Source organism: Erigeron canadensis, chromosome 5 (assembly GCF_010389155.1).
Source record: "Erigeron canadensis isolate Cc75 chromosome 5, C_canadensis_v1, whole genome shotgun sequence".
Lineage (NCBI taxonomy): Eukaryota > Viridiplantae > Streptophyta > Magnoliopsida > Asterales > Asteraceae > Erigeron > Erigeron canadensis.
The window spans coordinates 17866682-17889569 of NC_057765.1; the positions used below are offsets into that span (position 1 = coordinate 17866682).

Below are 22888 nucleotides of genomic sequence, written 5' to 3' on the forward strand. Positions count from 1 at the left end.
TACATTGACTAGTCAAAACCCGACACCATATGTGTGTAATGTCACCGTGTGTGTGTATAAGGAAATTGTCGATTCTAGGACTTATAAAATTTTCAAAACGGAAAATATTTTAATTGGTCAAATTAGAAGGGACATTTGCCTTATATTATCGATTATTAAAACTTAAACATGTTTTTAAAGATTCTGAGACAAATGGTCTCGTTTCTTGGAAAAACAAGAAAACTTTTAATATCGATGTGTTATTCGATGAAATTGATAACATTTTGGAAGAATGTCAGACAAATGGTCTCTATATCCTGGAGAATATTCACAATTTTATATTTCAACGTTATTGTCTATGATTAAAGTTGATAACTAATTTAGAGCCGATGAAACTAAGAGTTTTAAGGGCTTAAAGAATGATTAAGAACTTTAAGATTTGACATTGCTTGTTGATGGTTAAAGTTGATAACATGTCCGGAGCCAATGAAACAAGATGTTTCAAGGGCTTAGGAAATGATTAAGAACTTTAAAGTTCGACTTTATTTGTTGTTGCTAACTGTTTGTTTGGTTGTTGATTGTATCTTTTTGCAGATGGCTAACAGACACTTTCACAGAAATCATAACTACTTGATTGATTTGGATATGAACCAGGCTAATGCAGAGAGATTTGTCGGGATTTTGAATTTTCTGCAACAATCAAGAGTCAGACATGTTCTCACCGTTGACCCAGTTATCTATCTGACTTTCTTAAGTCAATTCTAGGAATCTGCAAGATTGTTACCCGGTGTTGTCCCAAGCATTAAAGCAAGGGTGAACAATCAGACCTTCCACTTCACTGCCTCTGACTTGATTGGTATTCTTGACTTGGGAACTGAAGACCAGGAGGGAGGACTAAATGGTCCAACCACATATCCCCAAGCACTTAGATTGGGAGCACTCAGAAGGATGGGATATGTTGGTCCTGCTAATCAAAACACATTCAAGAAAAATTGTTTGATGGGTAGATGGAAATTCTTCTCACATGTGATTCTTGTTTCTTTGAGCAATAAGAAGTCAGGTTATGACTCCTTGAATTTCGAAACCCAGTCACAAGTGATATCCTTGGTGCTGAACAAGCCTTATAGCTTTTCTCGTTATATCTTTAATGAGATGTGCAGACAAATAAGGGCAAGGGGTGATGAGAGATTTTTGATATATCCAAGGTTTGTGATGCTGATCATTAATGCTCGACCACCCAACCTTGTTCCGAAGGGTCCTACTGATTCGGTGACAACGATGCCTAATCGTATCTTTAGCGATAACTATAGACATCGTGGAAACTTGGCTCCACAAGTTCAACTGAGGGACAGAAACCTCTTTGGAGCGCTTGTTAATCCCGCTTATGTTGCTCCAGAACATAATGGATTTGCGCATGAGGGTTCTGATGTTGAAGGTGATTTTGTTGTTGCTCCGCAGCCGATCCCTCAACAACCTCCTATTGCACCAGTGATACAACAACAACAACAACAACAACAACCAGAACAACCACCTCCAACTGCAACAGAGGCTCCTCAAGAGTAGTTGATCCAGGAAGAGGCTGCTCAAGCAGATCCTGTGATCGTTGCTGAACAATTTCTTGCACAAAACCAAGAAATCAACATGGATGCTGATGTTCAGGGTTTAGGTGCAGAGCACGTCGAAGATATAGTTATAGACAACCAAGACGACGTTGCTGATGACATTGGAGGAGATGTCAACCAAGGAGGAGGAAACGGGGATGAAAATGAAGATGATGATGGGGATTATGGTCAAGATAATGCTGGTGACAGAGTACCCATAGGTCAAGGTGTTGGTAGTACTTCTGTAACAGTAGATCTCCCCAAGGCCGAAGCTGATTCCCGGCCAGTTGTAGAAGAAGATCCTTCTGGATCAGGGCGAAGTCTCAACAGAAAGAGACAACGTCAGGACTCTGAGGTAGAAGAGACAAGACAAGTCTTGGATGAACCAACATCGAGTGTTCAAGAGCCTATGCAGAACTTGGCGGAAGAGTTGACTGAAGGACCTTTCCATTCTAAGGATAGAGGTAAAGGATTGACATTGATTGGTGCATCTTCCTCTAGTTCAGCAGCACCATCAACTCCTTTAGTTCATGTCACTCCTGCTGTCATCAAACTAGCTGTACTATCACTGGTTAGTGCAGAAGATGACCAGTCACCTCCCAAAATAGTTAGACTGTTGGGAATCAAGATTAGAGATAGACCAGTCTTGATGACTGCAAGACCTCATAGCTCTACAATCACACCAATCATGTCTTCGTCGATGACTCCACCGTCTACAACAAGACCATCAGTGACTTCTTCACAACAAGGAGTTTCTCAGACTAACAAGCAACGTGTTTCTAAGTTAGTTGCTGACATTTAGCGAATGAGAGCTCTAGTTGCAGGCTTGTCTGACAAGCTAAACGGAAAAGAAGAGTCACACCGAAGAGATGCTGACCTCATAAGATGAAATCACCTAGAGCTTGAGAATAGTCAGCATGATTTACGAGAAGCCCAAGAAGCAACAATCAACTCTATTAATGGGATTGTTGATTCTGTTGGGGTGCACAACAAACTGCTCAAAGGTCAAGCTACACATCTCGAGAACTTAGGCAAGAGGTCAGCTGAGCTTCATAAAAAGATCAAAAATCTTGAATCTCAGGGGGAGAAGTCTGGATGCAAGGATGACGCTCTCAAACATCATCAAAGAGATGATGAGGATGAGGATCCAAGGGGTTCCAGACAGCAAGAGGAGATTCAGAGATGTCCGGGCTCTAATGTTAATGCAACTCAGGGGGAGCAAAGTCAACAAGGTCAGTCTGGCCAAGCTAATGCTCCGTCATCTAATCAACCGGCCGTAGAAGAAGTGGATGGTTTTCGGAACAACCGACTGGAGGAGTAGGAGTCGGTATTCATGTCAGACCAACTACTGAGGAAGAAGTTGGGAGTGAGCTCCTGGACGACATTGTTGCATACTTCAACTTTGATGAGTACGGGAGCATGTTCTAGAATCCATTAGACTCTTCGGCTGAAGGCAAGTGTGCATACGTTAATGCATTACTTGATCTACTTGATCCAAAGGAAAGGGGATCAGATGAGCTGTCTCTACAAACAACCATTGCAAAAAGCAAGGTTGAGGTAGACAATCAATCAGGGTTAGATTCAAATCAGGAGTAGGGAACGGCTGAGATGATTGAAAAGAAGAGCAGGAATCCAGTGGGTGTAACAGCTGAAGTTCCTGAATAGGGTTTTTTGGCCACCATTTAGGATGACAAAGAAGACTTGAAAGCCATATCTAGATGCTGATGTCAAGGGGGAGACTGTTAGTGCATGATTCTCAGTGACATGAGCATTCTAGATATGTGAAGTATATTTGTTTATATATTTAAGTCTTGTAATTTTCTTGTAATTACCGTTTGTCAATAATATTACCTTGGCATATATTGTTAATCCAATTGGGATCCTTTATGTTTATATGTTTGTTAGTTATTTGTATTTTGCAGGTTTTAGACATAACATGTAAAAAGTCATTAAGTTAATATTGTTTCCGCGTTTAACAACAGTTGAGTCATTAACTTAATGTACTTCCAAAGGGAAGCTAAGATAATTGTGTTTTTGCGTATTAACAGCAGGATAAACATTATCTTAAATACATACTTTCAATAGGTAATATAGACGACGTTGTTTCTGTGTATTCAAAGCAGTAGAAATGTTGTCAAAAGCTGATGTTGGTTCTGCGTATATTTACAGCAGGTAAAACATTAGTGAGTTAATGTCGGTTATGTGTCTTGACAACAGTAAAGACATTAACTCAATATATCCTAAGTGTTATTTGAGGGATCTTAGGAACGAACAAAAGTTTGCTTGTTCAAATAAGAAGACTCAAATGGTCATTTGACAGTTTCTAAGAAACAAGCAAAGATATGCTTGTTCATAAGAACTCTAAAATGTTTTGAGAGTTTCTATGGAAACAAAGCAAAAGTATGCTTGACCACAAGAACTCTCAAACAGTTTGTGTGTTTAGGGAAACACGCAAACCGGCCAAAACCCTAATGGGCTTGGGCCTTAAAGAAACACGCAAAACCCAATATGGTTTGTGTGTTCCTGGCCGCGCCTATATATATGGGTGTGTGTTCATGCGTGTTTCAACAAGAGTGTAGAGAGAGAAACGAGCAAAACCTAGAGGGAGAAAACCAAGAACATGCACGGTCTATCTCATGGGTAGTACTCTTCTCACGCACGAACCGCAAAACACACACCTGGCCCCGAACGGATCGTAGACTACAGATTGCCACGTGTTTGGTAAGGTGCGTCTGGAGATCCGTTCCCCGAGTGTTGAGTATTCACGCAAAAAGGTGGTAGATTTATATCACCATGGTAGATACAAAAAACCGTGGGTTATCTCGAGGACTTACAGTATGGCGTTTGGAGACCATGTATTAAGAAAATAGGTATATTACGAATTAACCAAGGACCCCTTTAAGCACATCATGCATACCCTTTTTATCAAAAAACTTGAAGAAAAAAAAAACATTTAAGTTCATCAAAAAAAATTTTAGTCCAAATTTTGCCCAGTTAATCTTGACAAAATACTCAACAACTGGATAAGCCAGCCTATTACCTAAGAAATAACCAAAAAGCGTATTTGAAAATTTATCTTGGACAACTCTAACGGATTCTTTTGGTAACACTAGATCAACATCAGCATGCTCACATAGATTTTCAATCTTTCGAAAGTTAACAACTTTCTTGATTGAACAAAAATTAAGCTTAGTTGCATATGAAGTGGATGTACCTTTTCAAGAGACAATTAACCCTAACTCTCTCTCCTATAGTCGCCGATCTGTTCCTCTTTCCCATGTCAATCTAATCGATCTTATCTAGTGTTTCTTGTAAATGTGTCACTCTCACTGATTCTCGAATCAGTTGATGTGCATGTTTGGGATTCGTCTTGAATTTTTGATTAGATTTTCAATCGTTTGTTTTTTTTTTTCCGCCAAAACCCTAATTCTTTTTCAACCGTTTCTGATCTTATAGCAATTTATCTGTTCGCGGCTAACTTGATTAGTCCAACTAGATTTAGATGTTTGCTATCAGATTAAGAGGGTAGAATTGGTTTTAGGGCTCCATAGGGTTAGGGTTTCTTTTGTTTCTTTTTTAATTGTTGTTCGTTGGTTTTCTGGTGCTGAGGTTATTTTTTTCGTTTTCTGCCTGTGCATGGTTTCATTTTTTGCATGAAGAGAGATAGTTCTTTAAATTTTCAAGAAGTACACGATCACATTAATAGATTGAAGGCTTGTAATAGTGGCCAGCCGATAAATTCTAGACCCACCATGTCGGGAAAGAAGAAAAAGGGTGGAAACCCTAAAAAGGAAGATAACCCTAAATCTAGTAATTCAAAATCTGCTGGTGTGCCAGTTGTTGAAAATGCGGGTGATTTGAAAAGCCGTTCGAGTCCTCTTTCTCCATCTAAAGTTGCGGCGGTTGATGCTGCTTTTAGCTTTAAGAATGATAATGATCTGAATGCCGCATCTAGTGATAAAAATTCTGAAAATCCATCATTGGAAAAGAATGTACCGGTACCATCTAGTGTGAGGGCTCCTGATGTGGCCATAGATAGGCCACCAGTCTCACAACCACTTGATGATCGAGTTAACATAAGTGGAGTGGACCCAGATGTGGTTACTGATATGTCACCGCCCCCTGGTCAAGTTTCATATGCTATGAAGGTTCAAGAAGGGATCAATAAACAAGATGCTAACTCTAGCGTTGAAACTAATCAAAAGAGACGAACTGTTAATTTTCGCACTCTAGAGTCTGATGAAAAAATGGAAGAAGTTGACATTGTTTTGCCAAGGGAATCAGTAAAAGTGGTTCAGGATAGATTTGCAAATACTTTGTGTGGTTATTTCCTGGGTAAAAGGTAAGCTTTCCTGGTTGTAGAGAATTATGCAAAAAATGTATGGTCGAAGTTTTGTCTACAACGATTGATGATGAATGCCAATGTTTTTTCTTTTTTAAATTTGCAACAAAAACAGGGATGATGAATGTGCTTGAAGGAGGACCTTGGCTGATTCGTAATTTTCCTATTTTCCTCAATATGTGGACTCCGTCAACTATTTTGAAGAAAGAAGACATTAAAAAGGTAACGGTATGGGTGAAGATACATAACGTTCCTATGGTTGCTTACACGGAAGATGGACTGAGCTTGCTTGCTACAAAGTTAGGTACACCTAAATTATTAGACTCTTACACATCTACTATGTGTTTGGGCAGGAGTAGTTACACAAGAGCCATGATTGAACTAACTGCAGATAATGTGTTTAAGGATGTTTTGACTATGGCAATTCCAAATATGGAGGGCGATGGGTATGTAAAGGAAAATATGAAAGTGGAGGATGAATGGAAACCTCCTCGTTGTGATCATTGCAAGGTGTTTGGGCATGAGAACCATGGGTGCCCTAAAGCTGTGAAACAGGTGCAGAAAACTCCTATTGTCGATGCTGAAGGGTTCCAGGAAGTGTCCAAGAAAAAGAAGGCAGCTTCTATACATGTTGTGCATGTTAACAAGCAAAAACAGAAGTTTGAATATAGACCAGTTTCTCAACCGTCTATTTCGGGTACTTCTGGTTCGTCGAATCAGGTGAATAATGAAAATAGATATAAATATCTGAATGAGTATGGGGAATCAGAAAAAGAACCAGTGATTGTTGAGAATGACGAGGCAAATAAGGAAGCCAGCTCTGCTGGATACAAACAACATACGACTGGTACAGAGGAAGAACTTGAAGAGGATGAAGTTGAGGAGACCTATAATAAATTTGATGAATATATGAAAAAGAACACTCATGAAAAGAATCGGTCTGAGGGGGCATGCACTCTCGGTGAAACTGGTTTAAATGGGTAGTATAACCTCATGGAACATAAGGGGGTTGAACCGCCCCCTGAAACAAAAGGAGGTTCGACTGGTGGTTAATGAGAATCATTTAAATGTGTGTGCTGTCTCCGAGTCACATGTTGATGTTTCGAAACTGTTTGATGTATGTAAGAAGGTGTTCAGATGCTGGGACTGGACGTCAAATGGAAACTCTTGTGAAAAGGGCACACAGATTATCTTGGGATGGAACGCTGAGATAGTAGATGTTATGGTACTTGACCAGATGGATCAAGTATTGCATACCCAGCTTATATATAAACTTGACAAAAAATCTTTCTTTTGCTCGTTTATTTATGCTCATAACCATTACAAAAGACGAGCTGACCTATGGAGCAACTTAGTTATGCATAAAGCATTTGTAAGGGATAACCCTTGGGTGCTGCTTGGGGATTCTAATTCAGCACTAAATCTAGAAGATAGCAGTTTCGGGTCTTCGAACATTAGCATTGGAATGCGTCAGTTCAAGCAACGTGTTGAAGACATTGAGATGATAGATATAAATTGTTCAAGATTTCACTACACTTGGACTCAGAAACCTAAGAATGGGACGGGAATTCTGAAAAAAATTGATAGAGTTATGGGTAATATCCAGTTTGTTCGTGCGTTTTTAGCTGCACATGCGGTTTTTCAACCTTATAGAATATCTGACTACTCTCTGTGTATTCTGGAAATCCCAAATGTTTCTAGAGATCGGCCGAAGCCTTTCAAATTTCCTAATTTTCTAGTGCATAAGGACGAGTTCAAGGATATGGTGCAAGCCCATTGGAATAAAAGTATTGATGGCTGCAAAATGTATAGGGTGGTCAGAAAGCTTAGAAGCTTAAAACACCCTATAAGAAGTCTCTTATTTAAACAGGGGAACCTTCATAATCGGGTCTCCAAACTTAGAGAGGAGCTTGATAAAATCCAAAAAGCTATAAACATGGAACCGGGAGACGAAACTCTTAGAAATCAGGAGGTTGACATTTTAAACAAATTCAAAGAAACAACTCTTGATGAAGAAAGATTTTTAAAGAAAAAAGCTAAGATTGAATGGCTCGAGGTTGGTGATGCTAACTCCAAGTATTTTCACAACTCTTTAAAAGCTAAACAACATCGAAGCAGGATTGAGAAGATTACTGATATCCATGGCTAGGAATATGAAGGAAGTGATGTGCCTAATGCTCTTGTGACTCATTACTCAAACTTTCTAGGGGTTGCTGGACCAGGGATGGAGTTTGAGTCGGAAGGTATTTTATCAAAACAGATTAGTTACCAAAAAGTAATTAATATGGTTCGTGTGGTAACAGATGATGAAATTAAAGAAGCCATGTTTTCTGTTGATGATAATAAAGCTCCGGGGCCAGATGGTTTTTCAAAAAAACTTGGGATATAGTTGGAAAGGAGGTTTGTCATGCTGTCCATTATTTTTTCAAGACGGGACGGATTGTGAATGAAATAAATCATACGTTTCTGGCCCTGATTCCTAAGGTACCCACTCCTGGTTTTGTTTCTGATTATAGACCTATTTCGTGCTGTAATGTTATATACAAATGTATTAGCAAAATAATTACAACTAGAATCATGGACGGGTCAGAAGATATTGTGGATATCAACCAATCAGCGTTCATACCTGGTAGGCGAATTTCTGACAATATCTTACTTACTCAAGAGCTTATGCATAATTATTTATAGAGATTATGGACCCCCCAGGTGTGCTTTCAAAGTTGATATTCAGAAGGCATACGATAAGGTTGATTGGGAATTTTTGAGGGTGATTCTGGTTGGTTTCGGTTTTCACTCCACTATGGTGAATTGGATTATTACATGTGTCACTAGTGCTTCGTTTCCTTTAAGCATAAACGGTAATATCCATGGTTTTTTCAAGGGCAAAAGGGGTTTAAGACAGGGTGATCCCATGTCACCGTATCTCTTTGCTCTTGTTATGGAAGTATTAACATTAATCTTGCAGAAATTGGTCAGAGAATCTCCTCACTTCAGCTTTTATAACCAATGCAAAGAGGAGCAAATTATTAACCTTTGTTTTGTAAATGATCTTTTCCTCTTTGCTAGGGGTGACCTTGCATCTGCCAAAGTACTAATGAGGGCTTGAAGTTATTTAATAAAGCTTCGGGGTTGACACCGAGTCTAGCAAAGAGTACAGTTTTTTTTTGTAATGTACCTGATTACGTCAAACTGGCTATCCTTAACTTGATGCAGTTTGAAGAAGGGTCACTGCCCATTAGGTATCTCGGAGTTCCATTGATTTCATCACGTTTGGTGTATAAGGATTGCAAGGTTCTATTAGAAAGGATGCAAGCTATGATCACTCATTGGAAAAACAAGTCGCTTTCTTTCGCAGGAAGGTTACAACTCATTAATTCTTTCTTATGTTCGATGCACATCTATTGGGCGTCAATTTTTATTCTTCCGATTAGTATTCTTCATGAGCTTGAGAAGATGATGCGTGGTTTTCTTTGGTGCCAAGGCCCCATGGCAAAAGGAAAAGCGAAAGTGGCTTGGAAAGACTGTTGTCTTCCAAAATATGAGAGGGGACTAGGTATTAGACATATTCGTGATGTTAATAAGGCCTTAATGACGTCACATATTTGGAGTATAATTAACAAAAGACGTTCTCTATGGGTGAATTGGATTTATTCCAACAAGCTTAAAAGACAAAATTTTTGGGATATACCTTTATGTGCAGGTTGTTCTTGGGGATGGAGGAAAATCTTATTGTTAAGAGACTTCATTAGACCTCATATTAAATACCGAATTGGGAATGGAGACACTACTTCAGCATGGTTTGATTTTAGGTTAGATATTGGTCCTTTGTGTAACTACATATCAAATAGAGAGATTATACGAGCTGGATTTAAAAAGGAATGCCTGAGTTAGTGAGCTGATTAATAATGGTAACTGGATTTGGCCTACAACTTGGTATGATTTGTTTCCGGTACTTATCAATATTAAACCACCTACCATTCATCCAAATTCGCAAGACGTTATTTTCTAGAAAGATAAGGGGGCAGAGGTGGTGTACTCAGTAGCTGTTACATGGGACTGTGTTAGAACTCAACAACAAAAAATCCCTTGGGTTGAAATGGTGTGGTTCCCCCATTGCATTCCTAGGCATTCCTTCTTAGTCTGGTTAATTATGAAAAGGAAATGGAAGACTCAAGATAAGCTCAGGCAATGGGATGTCAGTGGCACGATTAACTTGAATTTGATTTGCTGTCCACTTTGCAGAGGTGGGCCTGATTCTCACGAACAAATTTATTTGTAAGTGTTTATGCGTTGCAGGTGTGGAACTTGGTAAAGCCTCTTGCTATGATGCAGCACGTTTCATGCAAATGGGATGACATTGTTGATTGTTTGCTCATTTAGGGACACCAAAATAATGCGAGAATAGTAATTGGAAAACTTCTTGTATCTGCTACAGCTTATTTTGTATGGCAGGAGAGAAACAACAGATTATTCACCAAAAATGAAAGACCCGTTGCTCAGCTACGGGATATTATTGTTACAACGGTGCGGCTCAAACTGGTCACCATGAAATTCAAGAGGAAGACGAGAGGGCTGAGTATACTTGATCGTTGGAAGCTTCCAGGCTCATAGTTGTGCATGATGTTAAAATCCAATAATTGATAGAATTATTAACTAGTTTCTTGTTATAGGTTTCTGATTTTGCTAATTTTTTGTAGCTTGTTGCACATACATACGGGGTTGTCGTATGTATAAATTAGTGTGATACTCTGTCATACTACTTGTATTAACTGTTTTTGGGTGATATAAAAGCTTACCGGGGTTTAAAATCCCCTTTAACCAAAAAAAAAAGGTACCTCGTTCATCTTTTCTGTTTCAAAACCAACCTGCTTTTTTCCAGACATTTGAGGTATTTGCACATTGGCGCTTTTATTGTTGTTTCCAGATTGAAAATCAACAAATTCTTCATCGTCTTCCTCCACAGGAGTCGAAAAGAGGGAGAATGGACACTCCTTAAACACATCAGATTTTGCAGGATACACAACTGGCTGCTCTTTAGATGATACTGATGTTCTAGCCCCAACAGGTTTATCATTACGAATATCTAGAATTACAGTATCTGCCTTGCCTTCAGAAGTTTGTCCAATGACATTAATACCATCGATATTATCATCATTAATTTGAAACGCAACATCAAAGGCCTCTGATTTAGTAGGTGAGAGTGTACGACCCTTATCATCACCTCCATTATCCTCTGATTCAGTACCATCGGCCTCATTTTTACCCGAAATAGGACGGCCACCCTGGGATTACGGCTGGAAAAAAAAAGAAACGAGTGACAATTAATCAAAAAACCTTAGACGGATCTCTATCATGCACATCACTTGATTCGAGAACCAAGGAGAGGGACACATTAACAAGATCAATTAGGGCAGGTCGAGAAGATTTCCATGGGAAGAGAAAGGACGATCGCCATTAGGGTAGAGAGAAATAGGGTTTGGGTTAGGTGGATTCACACTTACAAATTGAAGGGGAAGAGTTTTTGGGAGTTTCAATTGAAAGGCAACGTTTCTTGGAGTTGGCGGAAAATCTTTGAAATTCGTCAAGTGGTAAGAAAGTTTTTTTGGTCTAAGATTGGTAATGGAGATATGACTTTTGCTTGGTTTCATAGTTGGTGTGAGACTGGTCCTCTGATCAATATGTTCTCTCCAAGAGTTATCTCAAGAGCGGGTTTCATTCTACAGTCAACAGTGAAAGATGTTATAGCTGATGGAAATTGGGTGTGGCCTTCTAATTGGAACTCTCATTGTGTTATACCAAATCTCCCTGTTCTTGATTTGGAAAAAAAAAATGAGGTGTTGCGGTGGAACAGATTGGCTAAGGTGGCTGAATTTTCAGTCTCGGTAGCGTGGGAAGATATTCGATCCAGGGCTGATAAGGTGCCATGGTTTCGTATGGAATGGTTTAGCCAATGTATTCCTAAACATGCGTTGATTTTATGGTTGGTTGTTAAGGAGAAGCTTAAAACTCAAGATCTTCTCCAAGCATGGGATTACTCCTCGATGATTGATGTCATTGTATGTCCATTATGCTAATCACGACCTGATTTTCATGCTCACCTTTTCTTTGAGTGTGCATATACTTCGCAGGTATGGGATATTGTTAGGGCTAAGGCTAACTTTTTGACGTCTTCAAAGAATTGGGATAACATTGTCTCTGATGTTATTTAGTTTACACATAGAGATTCGTTCAAAAGTGTGGTTACAAAGCTATGTTTAGCTGCTTGTGTTTACTTTTTATGGGGGGAAAGAAATAAAAGATTGTACGCTAGGAAGAAGCGTCCTCATGATCAACTAGGGGCTGCAATTCTTGCTACTGTGAGGTTAAAGCTATTTACATTCAGGTTCAAGAAGTCTAGACGTGTGGAGGAGTTGAGAACTGCGTGGGATCTTCCAATGTTTAATTGTTTTCATTTTTCTTTGTTCCATAGTGTTTGATGTACGTGAGGTAGTGTGTTAACTCTTTTGTTTTTGGTCATTGCACGAATATGCATGTACTTTGTAAAGTCAGTCTAGCATTTCAGCTAGATTGCCTGTTCTTTATTGATTATATATTATAACCAGGGGTGACGACCTTTTACCGAAAAAAAAGCTTTGCTAGTGTACATTATAATGATGCAATAGATGTCTGTCGATATCTATTGAAGATAATTGGTGACAATGGATAACAGTGATAACAATTAGCCAACTTTATACTCCAGCTGGTAGTTTGTTGGTAGGCAATGTGTGATTGAGTTGTTGGGAAACAATGATGTGATTGAGTTGTTGGGAAACAGTGATGTGATTGAGTTGTTGGCAAACAGTGATGAGATTGTGTTGTTGGAAAACTATGATGGCATTGAGTATTTGGTATGCATATATGCTGCTACATGTTTATATTTACACAATTGTCCAAACTACTTATATCATGCACAACAAATTCATATGTATTACTTCAAAACCTACGAACTTACCAACATCATGTTGACATTTTCGAGCATTCATTTTTAGATAATAACAATGCTTAAGGAGACTAAGCATAAGGACTTTAGGAAGACTAATAAAGGGATCCTTCATGGACTCGTAGTTGCATTTGAACATTGTATTCTATTTGCTATTTGCTACATCATTTGCTATTTGGGGCATTGCCTAAGACTTATCCAGCTTGTGGGAATTACATTTATTTGGATTTCATTTAGTATAACAATATTATAAATTCCATGTGCTATGTTATGTCTTTTCGTCATATCCCACGATTTTGCTTAAGGTGGGGTGTGACAATACAACTCTTCCTTTTCCGTTTTGGGATTATGCCCTGGAGACTGTTGTTCCCATTCTCAATATGGTTCCAACCAAGAAGGTTGACAAGACACCGCATGATTTGCGGAGTGTGAGTGTTCCCAAATTGTCTTACTTAAAGGTCTGGGGACGTTAGGCACTTGTGAAACGAGATACACCTGACAAACTTGAATCTTGATCTGTTAAGTGCATCTTTTTAGGTTACCCAAAGGAAACTCATATCTCAAGAAGATAGTGGGAGGATTTTTGAACTTGATGAGACTCAAGAAGATGTATCAACTTCTGAAAATACTATCAATCATCAACTAGGGGGGGTGTTCAAAGAGACGAAGCTATAGATGAACTTCAAGTTGAAGATGAAGCGATTCCACTTCGTAGGTCCTCAAGGACAATACGTGCTCGTGAAAGATTAAATCTTATGGTTGAATATGAAGAAAATGTATTAGGAGACTTAAAAGAACCTCCTAATTTCAAAGAAGCATTATCAGATACGGAATCTGACAAATGGCTTGAAGTTGCGAATGTGGAAATGAAATCCATAAAAGATAATCAAGTCTGGAGCTTGGTTGATATTCCACAAAATGGTAGAACCGTTGGGTGTAACACATCTTCAAGAAGAAGACCGACATGGATGGAAATGTACACACCTATAAAGCTCGTCTTGTGGCGAAAGGACATACTCAACTTTATGGAGTTGATTATGAGGAGACCTTTTCTCCCGTTGCGGACATTAGAGCTATTAGGATCATCTTAGCCATAGTAACGTACTATGACTATGAGATATGGCAAATGGATGTCAAAAACGCTTTCTTGAATGGTTTTTCTAGACGAGGAAGTCTATATGGTACAACCAGAAGGTTTTGTTGATCTGAAACATCCCAACAAAGTGTGCAAACTTCAAAGGTCCATTTATGGATTGAAGCAAGCATCAAGGAGTTGGAATAAAAGGTTTGATGAGGAGATCAAAAAGTTTGGTTTTCCTCAAAATCCTGATGAGCCATGTGTATATCGCAAAGCTAGTGGGAGTAATGTTACTTTCCATGTCGTGTATGTAGATGACATATTGATAATTGGAAATCACATCCTAATGTTGAAGGATGTTAAATCAAGATCTATAAAGATAGAAGTAAACGGTTGATTGGATTAAGTCAAAGTGCTTATATAGATAAGATCTTGAAGCGATTCAAGATGGAAAATTCTAAGCATGGTTTTATACCGATGTAAAAAGGACTATATTTATCTAGCAAGAACGGTACTTCTACACCTGAGCAGGTGGAGCGTATGAAAAGAATTCCTTATGCTTCAGCTGTGGGATCTATCATGTATGCGGTAAGATGCACTAGACCTGATGTTGTGTTCGCGCAAAATATTGTTAGCCGCTATCAGCAAAATCCTGGAGAGGATCATTAGACTGCTGTAAAGAATATTCTTAAGTACATGCGTGCTACTAAAGAATTATTCTTGGTGTATGGAGGAAATCCCAATGCAGAGCTGAAAGTAACTGGATACTGTGATGTTAGATTTCAGACTGATAAAGATGATACAAAATCTCAGTCAGGATATGTCTTTGTATTAAATAAGGGTGCAGTAGATTAGAAGAGCAAAAAACAATCTACAGTTGCTATGTCTGCTACAGAGTCTGAGTATGTAGCTGCCTCAGATGCCGCCATGGAAGGTGTCTGGACCAGAAAGTTTATTTCTGGGCTTGATATGATGCCCTCAAATAACTCACCTATGGATCTGTACTATGATAATTCAGGAGCAATTATCATTGCCAATGAACCAGGAGTTCAGAAAGGTGCCAGACATTACCAGAGAAGATATCACTATGTTCGTGAACAAATCGAATCGCGTGAAATCAAATTACTCAAAGTTCACACAGATTGTAACTTAACAGATCCTTTTACCAAGGCTTTGTCAAAATAAAAGCTCAATAAGCATGCCGAAGACATAGGTCATAAAATTTTGCTAGTTATATCATGTAAATCTGTGATTGGTATTTGGATAACGGATGTTAAACAATTGTTATTTTAATAAATGAATTTTATACTTGGTATGAATGTTTCCATTTTATAATAATTGTGTCCTATATTTGCATGTTTAAGTCCTTGAATATTTTAAAGTATTCTAAAACGTCCATTGTCGATTAACTATATGGGAATATTAAACTAAGGCAAATGTGAGAGATTGGTGAAAATATTTAAGGGAATATTTTCATTTTATGGATACCAGACTTATCCCACTTAACGAATTTTCATTTTATGGATCGGTGTCATTAAGTGAAATTCGTGAAATGGTTACTTTATTTATCCTTAGACTTGAGATACAAGCAGGTTATGCATGTGTGGATTGCATTTTCTTGATATAGTTCTAACTAACCTGAACAAGATAGTAAAGGGCTATTTTCAGAAATGTAGTGAAACGACATGACTAACACGTGTAGGCAATATAGGATTTGTTCCTTCAATCTGCAACTGAAGTATGATACCATTTGGCACCCTCATTGATTAGTTAAGATGTTTGTATGCGCATACCCAAATGAACTCAAGAGGATGTCTTGATTAATTTGGTAATCTTGATTAATTATAGAAATGAGAAATAGAAACGTTAAATTATGAAATGACATTGATCTATGTTCATAATTATGGAATGTGGGGGGGGGGGGGGCTGTTAATCTTAACTTGGTTGTTTGTTCCTTGTGTAAAATAGGTCCTGACTCACATGATCATCTATTTTTTGAGTGTCCATATTCTGCACAAGTTTGGTCGTTAGTACAAAGCATGGCGGCATTGGATGGAGTGCCTAAGCTCGTATGTTTGGTCATATTACGAGACCTCCAGAGATACTCAAGAACATCATTTTGAATTCAGTTCGGCTCAAGCTCGCATCTATGAAGGTCAAAGGAAGTGACAAGACTAGAAATCTACTCGCTAAGTGGAAGCTCCCACAAAGTCTTATGATTTAGTCATCTGTTTGATTTAATTAATTTTCTTGTAGGCGCTATTGCTTTGTTTGGTTTATTTTGTAATGCATTTTGCTTGTTTAACCTTGTATGGCATGTTATACGAGGACCTAACATGGTACACTACCATGTTACTTGATGTAAACTGTTATATGTTGTTTGTTGGAATGAAAGTTTAAGCGGGGTATCCCTTTACCTAATTAGCCTTTAGGATTACTAGGTCGCCAAGTCTAAAACCATTACATATTAGCCTATAAATAGAGGGCTAATTCCAAAGGTTTTCACACACATTCACAATATAATCAATTGAGAAAATCTCTCCTCTCTTCTCTCTTTGTTTGATCGGCCAAGGCAAGAAAAAAGGGGTTTTCGGTTTTGCAAGGGTTTCGACATTTAGGGATAGAAACAAAGAGTTATTGATCGTGTTTTGGATACTAGCATACGGTATAGGGGTGTCTAGTGTGCGATCGTAAAGGGTTTTACTTTAAACCCTAACGAATAATAATAATCTTATTATTAATATTATTGGAAGCTTTGCGCAAAGATACACGTTTTGATTCTCTCTTTGTTAATTAATATGATTGCATTACAAAACATGTAGTTACTGTTGAGTATGAATGGCAGCCCCCTTATTGTTCTCACTGTAAGATTGCATTACAAAACATGTAGTTACTGTTGAGTATGAATGGCAGCCCCCTCATTGTTCTCACTGTAAGATTCTTGGACATGACACTAAATTATGTCTCCTTGCGGTTAAAACGAAAAAGGAGATTCCAAAAGGGCAAGGCAAATATGAGGACGATGGTTTTATTACTGTGAAACGCAAAAGGTCGAAAGGCAAGATGATCAAAAAAAGAGTTGGTCGGCTGATGGATTTTGTATGAATAAACCAAAACAAAAGAGTGTGTATCATGAAAGACAAACAAAGGGGACTTCAAATCAGGGAAACAATGGGAAACAGAAAGAAGTTCTCAAGGAAAAGAATGAAGGGACACATGATGGTAAGATAGGTTCAAATATAGCGTCTACTTCTCATAGTAAGGGCACTGTCAATATCAGTAATCAATATAGTTCCTTGGCTGATTTGGATGATACTGAAGGTGAGCTCAAAAAGATGAATGATACTGGATTTGGCATGGATTTGGATGAGGATGAAGTCGTTTTTGATGAAACGACTTCCAACATGGTTGATTCTTTAATTTCTGAGGGGGCAAGCACTCCCGGTAAGGAGATTTCCAATGGTTAATATTGCTTCATGGAATGTATGAGGGCTGAACCAATCCTCAAAACAAAAACTGGTTCGACAGTTTATCTCAGAAAATTCTCTTGCTATTTGTGCTATTTTAGAGTCCCACCTATCGTATAGTAATCTTTCTTCTGTTAGTTCTAAAGTGTTTTCTAATTAGAGTTGGATCTCGAACTATAATTTGTGTAATAAAGGTACTTGTATTCTTGTTGGCTGGAATTCGGGTACTGTGGATGTGATGGTTTTGTCTCAAACTGATCAAGTTATCCATACCCAGATTCGCCTCAAAGATGATAATAAGATGTTCATGGCTTCATTTGTATATGCTCATAACTACTATATTGATCGTCGTGCTTTACGGAATAGCCTTTCTCGGCATAAACTCTTTGTTTCGGGTAAAGCTTGGTGTATTCTGGGCGACTTTAATGCTACCCTTAGTACATGTGATACTACTGCTGGAGCCTCGGGTATGATCTACGCGAGAATTTCATGATTGTATTGAAAATCTTGGTCTTGTGGATGTTAATAGATTGGGGCTGAATTTTACATGGAATCAAAAACCTAGTGGCTCTAATGGTGTACTAAGGAAGATAGATAGAATTATGGCTAACTTTGTTTTTCAGCAAGATTTTGTTGGTGCTACGGCTATATTTAAACCTTATCTTACCTCTGATCATACTCCCACGAGTCTCAAGCTTCCCACAAAAACCAAGTTCAAACCCAAACCATTTAAATTTGCTAATCTGCTTGTTTTTGATAAGAAGTTTCAGGAAGTGGTGCAACAAGGATGGAATGAACATATTGAAGGCTTTAAAATGAATATTCTGGTACAAAAGCTGAAGCTTTTAAAAAAGCCACTTCGGAAAATGCTTGTGGATAAAGGTAACCTCCATACAAATGTTATAAATCTACGTACTAAGCTTGAGGCTGTACAAGTAGCTCTTGATAACGATCCACACAATGCTACTCTTCGAGAGGAGGAAGCAACTTACCTCCAAACTTATAATGATGCTGTTATTGAAGAAGAAAGATTTCTGGAAAAAAAATCTAAGATTGAATGGTTACGTGTTGGTGATTCGAATTCGGCCTATTTTCATAGAGTTGTTAAGTCTCGTACAACTCAGAAACACATCACTCATGTTCTTGACTCGAATGGCAGATTGGTGGAAGGTAATGAGGTCTATAATGTCTTTGTCAACCATTATATGAATTTTATTGGCAAGGCAGGTACTGTGATTCCTTTGGAAATTCATGGACTTATTTCGGAGGCCATCACTGCCCAACAGGCAATGTCCATGATTTCTGAAGTTACAGATGAAGAAGTGAAACAGGTTGTTTTCTCTATGGGTGATGATAAATCACCAGGTCCTGATGGTTATTCTGCTGCATTCTTTAAGAGTGCTTGGGGTATCATTGGCAAGGATATCACTATGGTGGTTCAAGATTTCTTTCTTTCTGGGAAACTTCTTAAAGAACTCAATCATACAAACATTGCACTTGTTCCTAAGGTTGCGGCTCCTTCTACAGTCATTAATTTTCGGCCTATCTCTCTTTGTAATATTAAAAGGTTACCCCGATGAGATTTTAAATTAATAACCACTCAAAAAAATACAAGTAATGCGACTAGGTGTCACATTAGTTCATATGCTTGACATGCCAAGCAAATTTAAAACAAGCATAAGCAAACAAGAGAAACATAAACACTAGGCACTAGACGTAAAACAAATTAACTAGATGACTAGTAGCTGAGTAGGTAGTCGCCATCCATCCAACAAGTGCTTTACTTAATTTGTATTCCTGAAGTTCAATGTAGCCATCTTCAATCGACCTGTAGAAACAATAACATCTTTAAGATGAGTAGCTGATCTAACTTTAGAAGAAAACATCCTGTTATTTCGCTCCTGCCACACAAAGTAAACGGAAGCAGCTACAAACAATTTGCCAATGACATTTTTTGCTGAATTTGAGCGTGCCCTGGGAAGAAGGCACGCAACCACATCATCCCATTTAGCAGATATATGATGCATTCCAGCCATCTGCTTAACAGAGTTCCAAACCTATAGCGAGTACTTACATTCAAAGAACAAATGCTCATGTGAATCAGGACCTGATTTACATAAAGAGCAACATAAGAGGTTAATATTAGTATTCCCACCAGCATCCCACTGCTTCATCTTATCATGGGTTTTTAATTTTCTTCCCATAACAAGCCATAGGAAAAAGGCATGCCTTGGGATACATTGCGAGAACCAGACTATAGGGGCCCACTCAATTTGACCTTGTCGGTCCCTAAGAGCTTCACAAACTTCATGAGAAGAAAACGGTACCTGACTACCATCTAGATTTTTCCAAGTAATTGAGTCCTTATGAAGCAATGTTTAATAAAACTGGGAACAAATCATACCAAGCAACAGGCCACAACCAATTACCATCTCTTACAACATCGTATATTTTATCTTGAAGAGAGAAACCTGCTTGTTTAATCTGCCTAGGCGTGATTATCTTGTTCAATGGGCATTCATTTGACCACATGTCAAACCAAGCAGAGGTGTCTTTGCCATTTCGCACAATATACCAGATAAATGGCTGAATTTCAGCTCATAGAGATAGGATTTTCCTCCAACCCCAACTACAATACATCCCAAAAATTGCGATTCTTTATCCTATACGAATGAATCCATTGAACCCCTAATGATTCACGGTGGTTAAGAATACTCCAAAATATGTTTAGCCATTAATGCCTTATTAACTACTTTAATCCGTCTAATTCCCAGCCCACCCTCCATTTTAGGTAAACAAACAGATTTCCAAGAGACTTTGGCTTTCCCTTTTTTCATTGGTCCTTGACACCAAAGAAATGCTCGCATTAATTTTTCAAGATCCTTAATTATTCGAGCTGGAAGAATAAAGACAGAAGCCCAATACATGTGAAAAGAGGATAATACTGACCCAATAAGTTGCAATCTACCAGCAAAAGATAATGTTTTATTGCGCCAATCAGTAATTCGAGCCTTCATTTTCTCAACCAAAACCTTACAGTCCTTATAGAGTAGTCGAGAGGAGATGAGTGGAACACCTAGATATCTCACAGGGAGCGATCCTTCCACAAAAGGCATTATATTAAGTATGGCAGTCTTAATATGAGAAGGGACATTACAAAAGAATATAGTACTTTTTGGCATGCTTGGAATGAGTCCCGACATCTCCTTAAACACATTCAAAACCTCTATAACACATCGAGCAGAATTAACATCACCCCGAGCAAAAATGAATAGGTCATCGGCAAAGCACAGATTAATAATCTTCTATTTTTCACATTTATTATGAAATCGAAATGTGGACTGAGGTTGCACATTATCCTGCAATAAAAGTATTAGAACCTCCATAATAAGTGTGAATAAGTAAGGTGACAAAGGATCTCCCTGCCGTAGTCCTCGCTTGCCTTTGGAGTAACCATGGATGTTTCCATTTATACTTAAAGAATAAGAAGCAGATGTAACACATGTCATAATCCAGTTGATCATAATCGGATGGAACCCAAACCCTTGCAACGAAGCACGTAAGAAATTCCAATCAACCGTATCATAGGCCTTCTGAATATCGATCTTGAATGCACATCTTGGTGGACCAACATTCCTATGATAGTTATGCATAAGTTCTTGTGTCAACAAAATGTTATCCGAAATCAATCTTCCCGGAACAAAAGCAGATTGATTAAGCGAAACAAGGTCATGCAGGCCCTCTTTGATTCTATTTACAAGTATTTTACTAATACATTTGTAAATAGTATTGCAACAGGATATGGGACGATAATCAGTAACCAAAGCAGGGGTCGTGACTTTTGGAACCATAGCAAGAAAAGTGTGATTCACTTCCTTGAGCAGCTTAGTTGTACAAAAGAAGTCATGTACAGCCCGACATACATCAACTCCAACCACACTCCATGCATCTCTAAAAAACACTGAAGAAAAACCATCAGGTCCTGGAGCTTTATTTTCACCAATCGAGAACATTGCTAGCTTAATTTCCTCATCAGTAACACGCTTTATCATTCCCTCAGCCTTTTGCCTATCCAACTTTCTAATAAAAAGAGAACTAGGAGGGGTTTGAGAAATATTACCAAGTACCAAGAAACTTCTCATAGTGTTCGACCAACACTTTAATAGCTTCCCCTCCCTCATGAACAACACCCTGATTATCCTTGATAATATTAATACGACTACGGTGATTCATGCATTTAAGAGAGTTGTGAAAGAAAGCTGTGTTAGCATCGCCAGCCTTCAACCACTCCACTTTAGACTTTTGTTTTAAGAACAATTCTTCATCCTTAGTAGCCTCATGGAACGCTTTCAAGCACAAAACCTCCTTCTCTTTGAGGGAAGAGTTCATAAGATCAATATCAATAGTTTTCTGAACTTCATCAAGTTTAATTACCCTGCTTGTTGAGGAGGTTGCGCATTGGGTTTTTAAGACCACGCAACTTTTTGACAAGTTTAAACATATGGTGACCTTCACAATCAGACACCCAATGTTGCCTTACAATGTCAAGAAATTCAGGTTTACTAGATAAGAAATTAGCAAACTTGAACGGCTTTGGCCTATTTCTAGACAGTGAAGGTAACTTAAGAATACAAGGAGCATGATCAATTATCCTATAAGGTTCAAAGAGAGCACACGAGCTAGAATATTCATCAGTAAAACTCACATTTCCCATAATTCTATCAATTTTCTTGAAGATACCATTCCCTTTTTTTGGCTTTTGGTTCCAAGTGAAGTGTAATCCCGAACTATTAATATCGAAAACTTCAATATCATCAACACATTCCTTAAAGTCACGCATTCCAATATCAGTAGTTGACGAACTACACAATCTATCTTCCAAATTCCAAGTACCTTATGCAAACATAAATTTTTCCACAATTCCCTTCTATTTACATAATAATTATCGGCATACACAAAGGAACAAAATAGAGCTTTCTTATCCACTTTAAAGTTAATTTGCACATGCATAACTTGGTCAGATTGAGCTAAAACCATCAGATCCACTAGGTCACTATTCCATCCAACCAAAATACGTGTTCCCTTTGTACTAACATTCCCATTTTATGTCCAGTCCCACGATCTACACACTTTCTTACAAACAGCAGACAAGCATGAAATATCAACATGTGTTTCAAGAATGGCACATACTGATAAGTGATGCTCCTCTACCACGTAGCGAACCTCCTTTTGTTTCAAGGGTCGGTTCAGCCCCCTTATATTCCAGGAAGCTAGACTACCCATTGGAAACCCCTGAACAAGGAGTGCTTGCCCCATTAAAGTTTTCCTTTGGGATATCAACATTTGCCATATCTTGAGCCGATTCCTCAAATACAACTTCAACTTCATCATCCGATTCATCCTGTGTTGTCACCATCTTCTTCCCATTATTATTATCCATGT

At 38.3% G+C, this 22888-nt stretch overlaps 2 protein-coding genes across 2 annotated transcripts; both read left to right on the plus strand.

Annotated features, from left to right (window-relative positions):
- Positions 1–7279: 7279 nt before the first annotated feature.
- LOC122601279 lies at positions 7280–10277 on the plus strand. Its single transcript, XM_043774044.1, has 8 exons — positions 7280–7978; positions 8072–8165; positions 8226–8277; positions 8629–8698; positions 8804–9010; positions 9136–9475; positions 9623–9808; positions 10219–10277. Exons 1-8 carry the CDS (start codon positions 7280–7282, stop codon positions 10275–10277), a joined length of 1707 nt encoding a protein of 568 aa, XP_043629979.1.
- A 1272-nt stretch (positions 10278–11549) lies between these two features.
- On the plus strand, positions 11550–12131 carry LOC122601280. Its single transcript, XM_043774045.1, has 2 exons — positions 11550–11978; positions 12051–12131. Exons 1-2 carry the CDS (start codon positions 11550–11552, stop codon positions 12129–12131), a joined length of 510 nt encoding a protein of 169 aa, XP_043629980.1.
- Positions 12132–22888: the final 10757 nt, after the last annotated feature.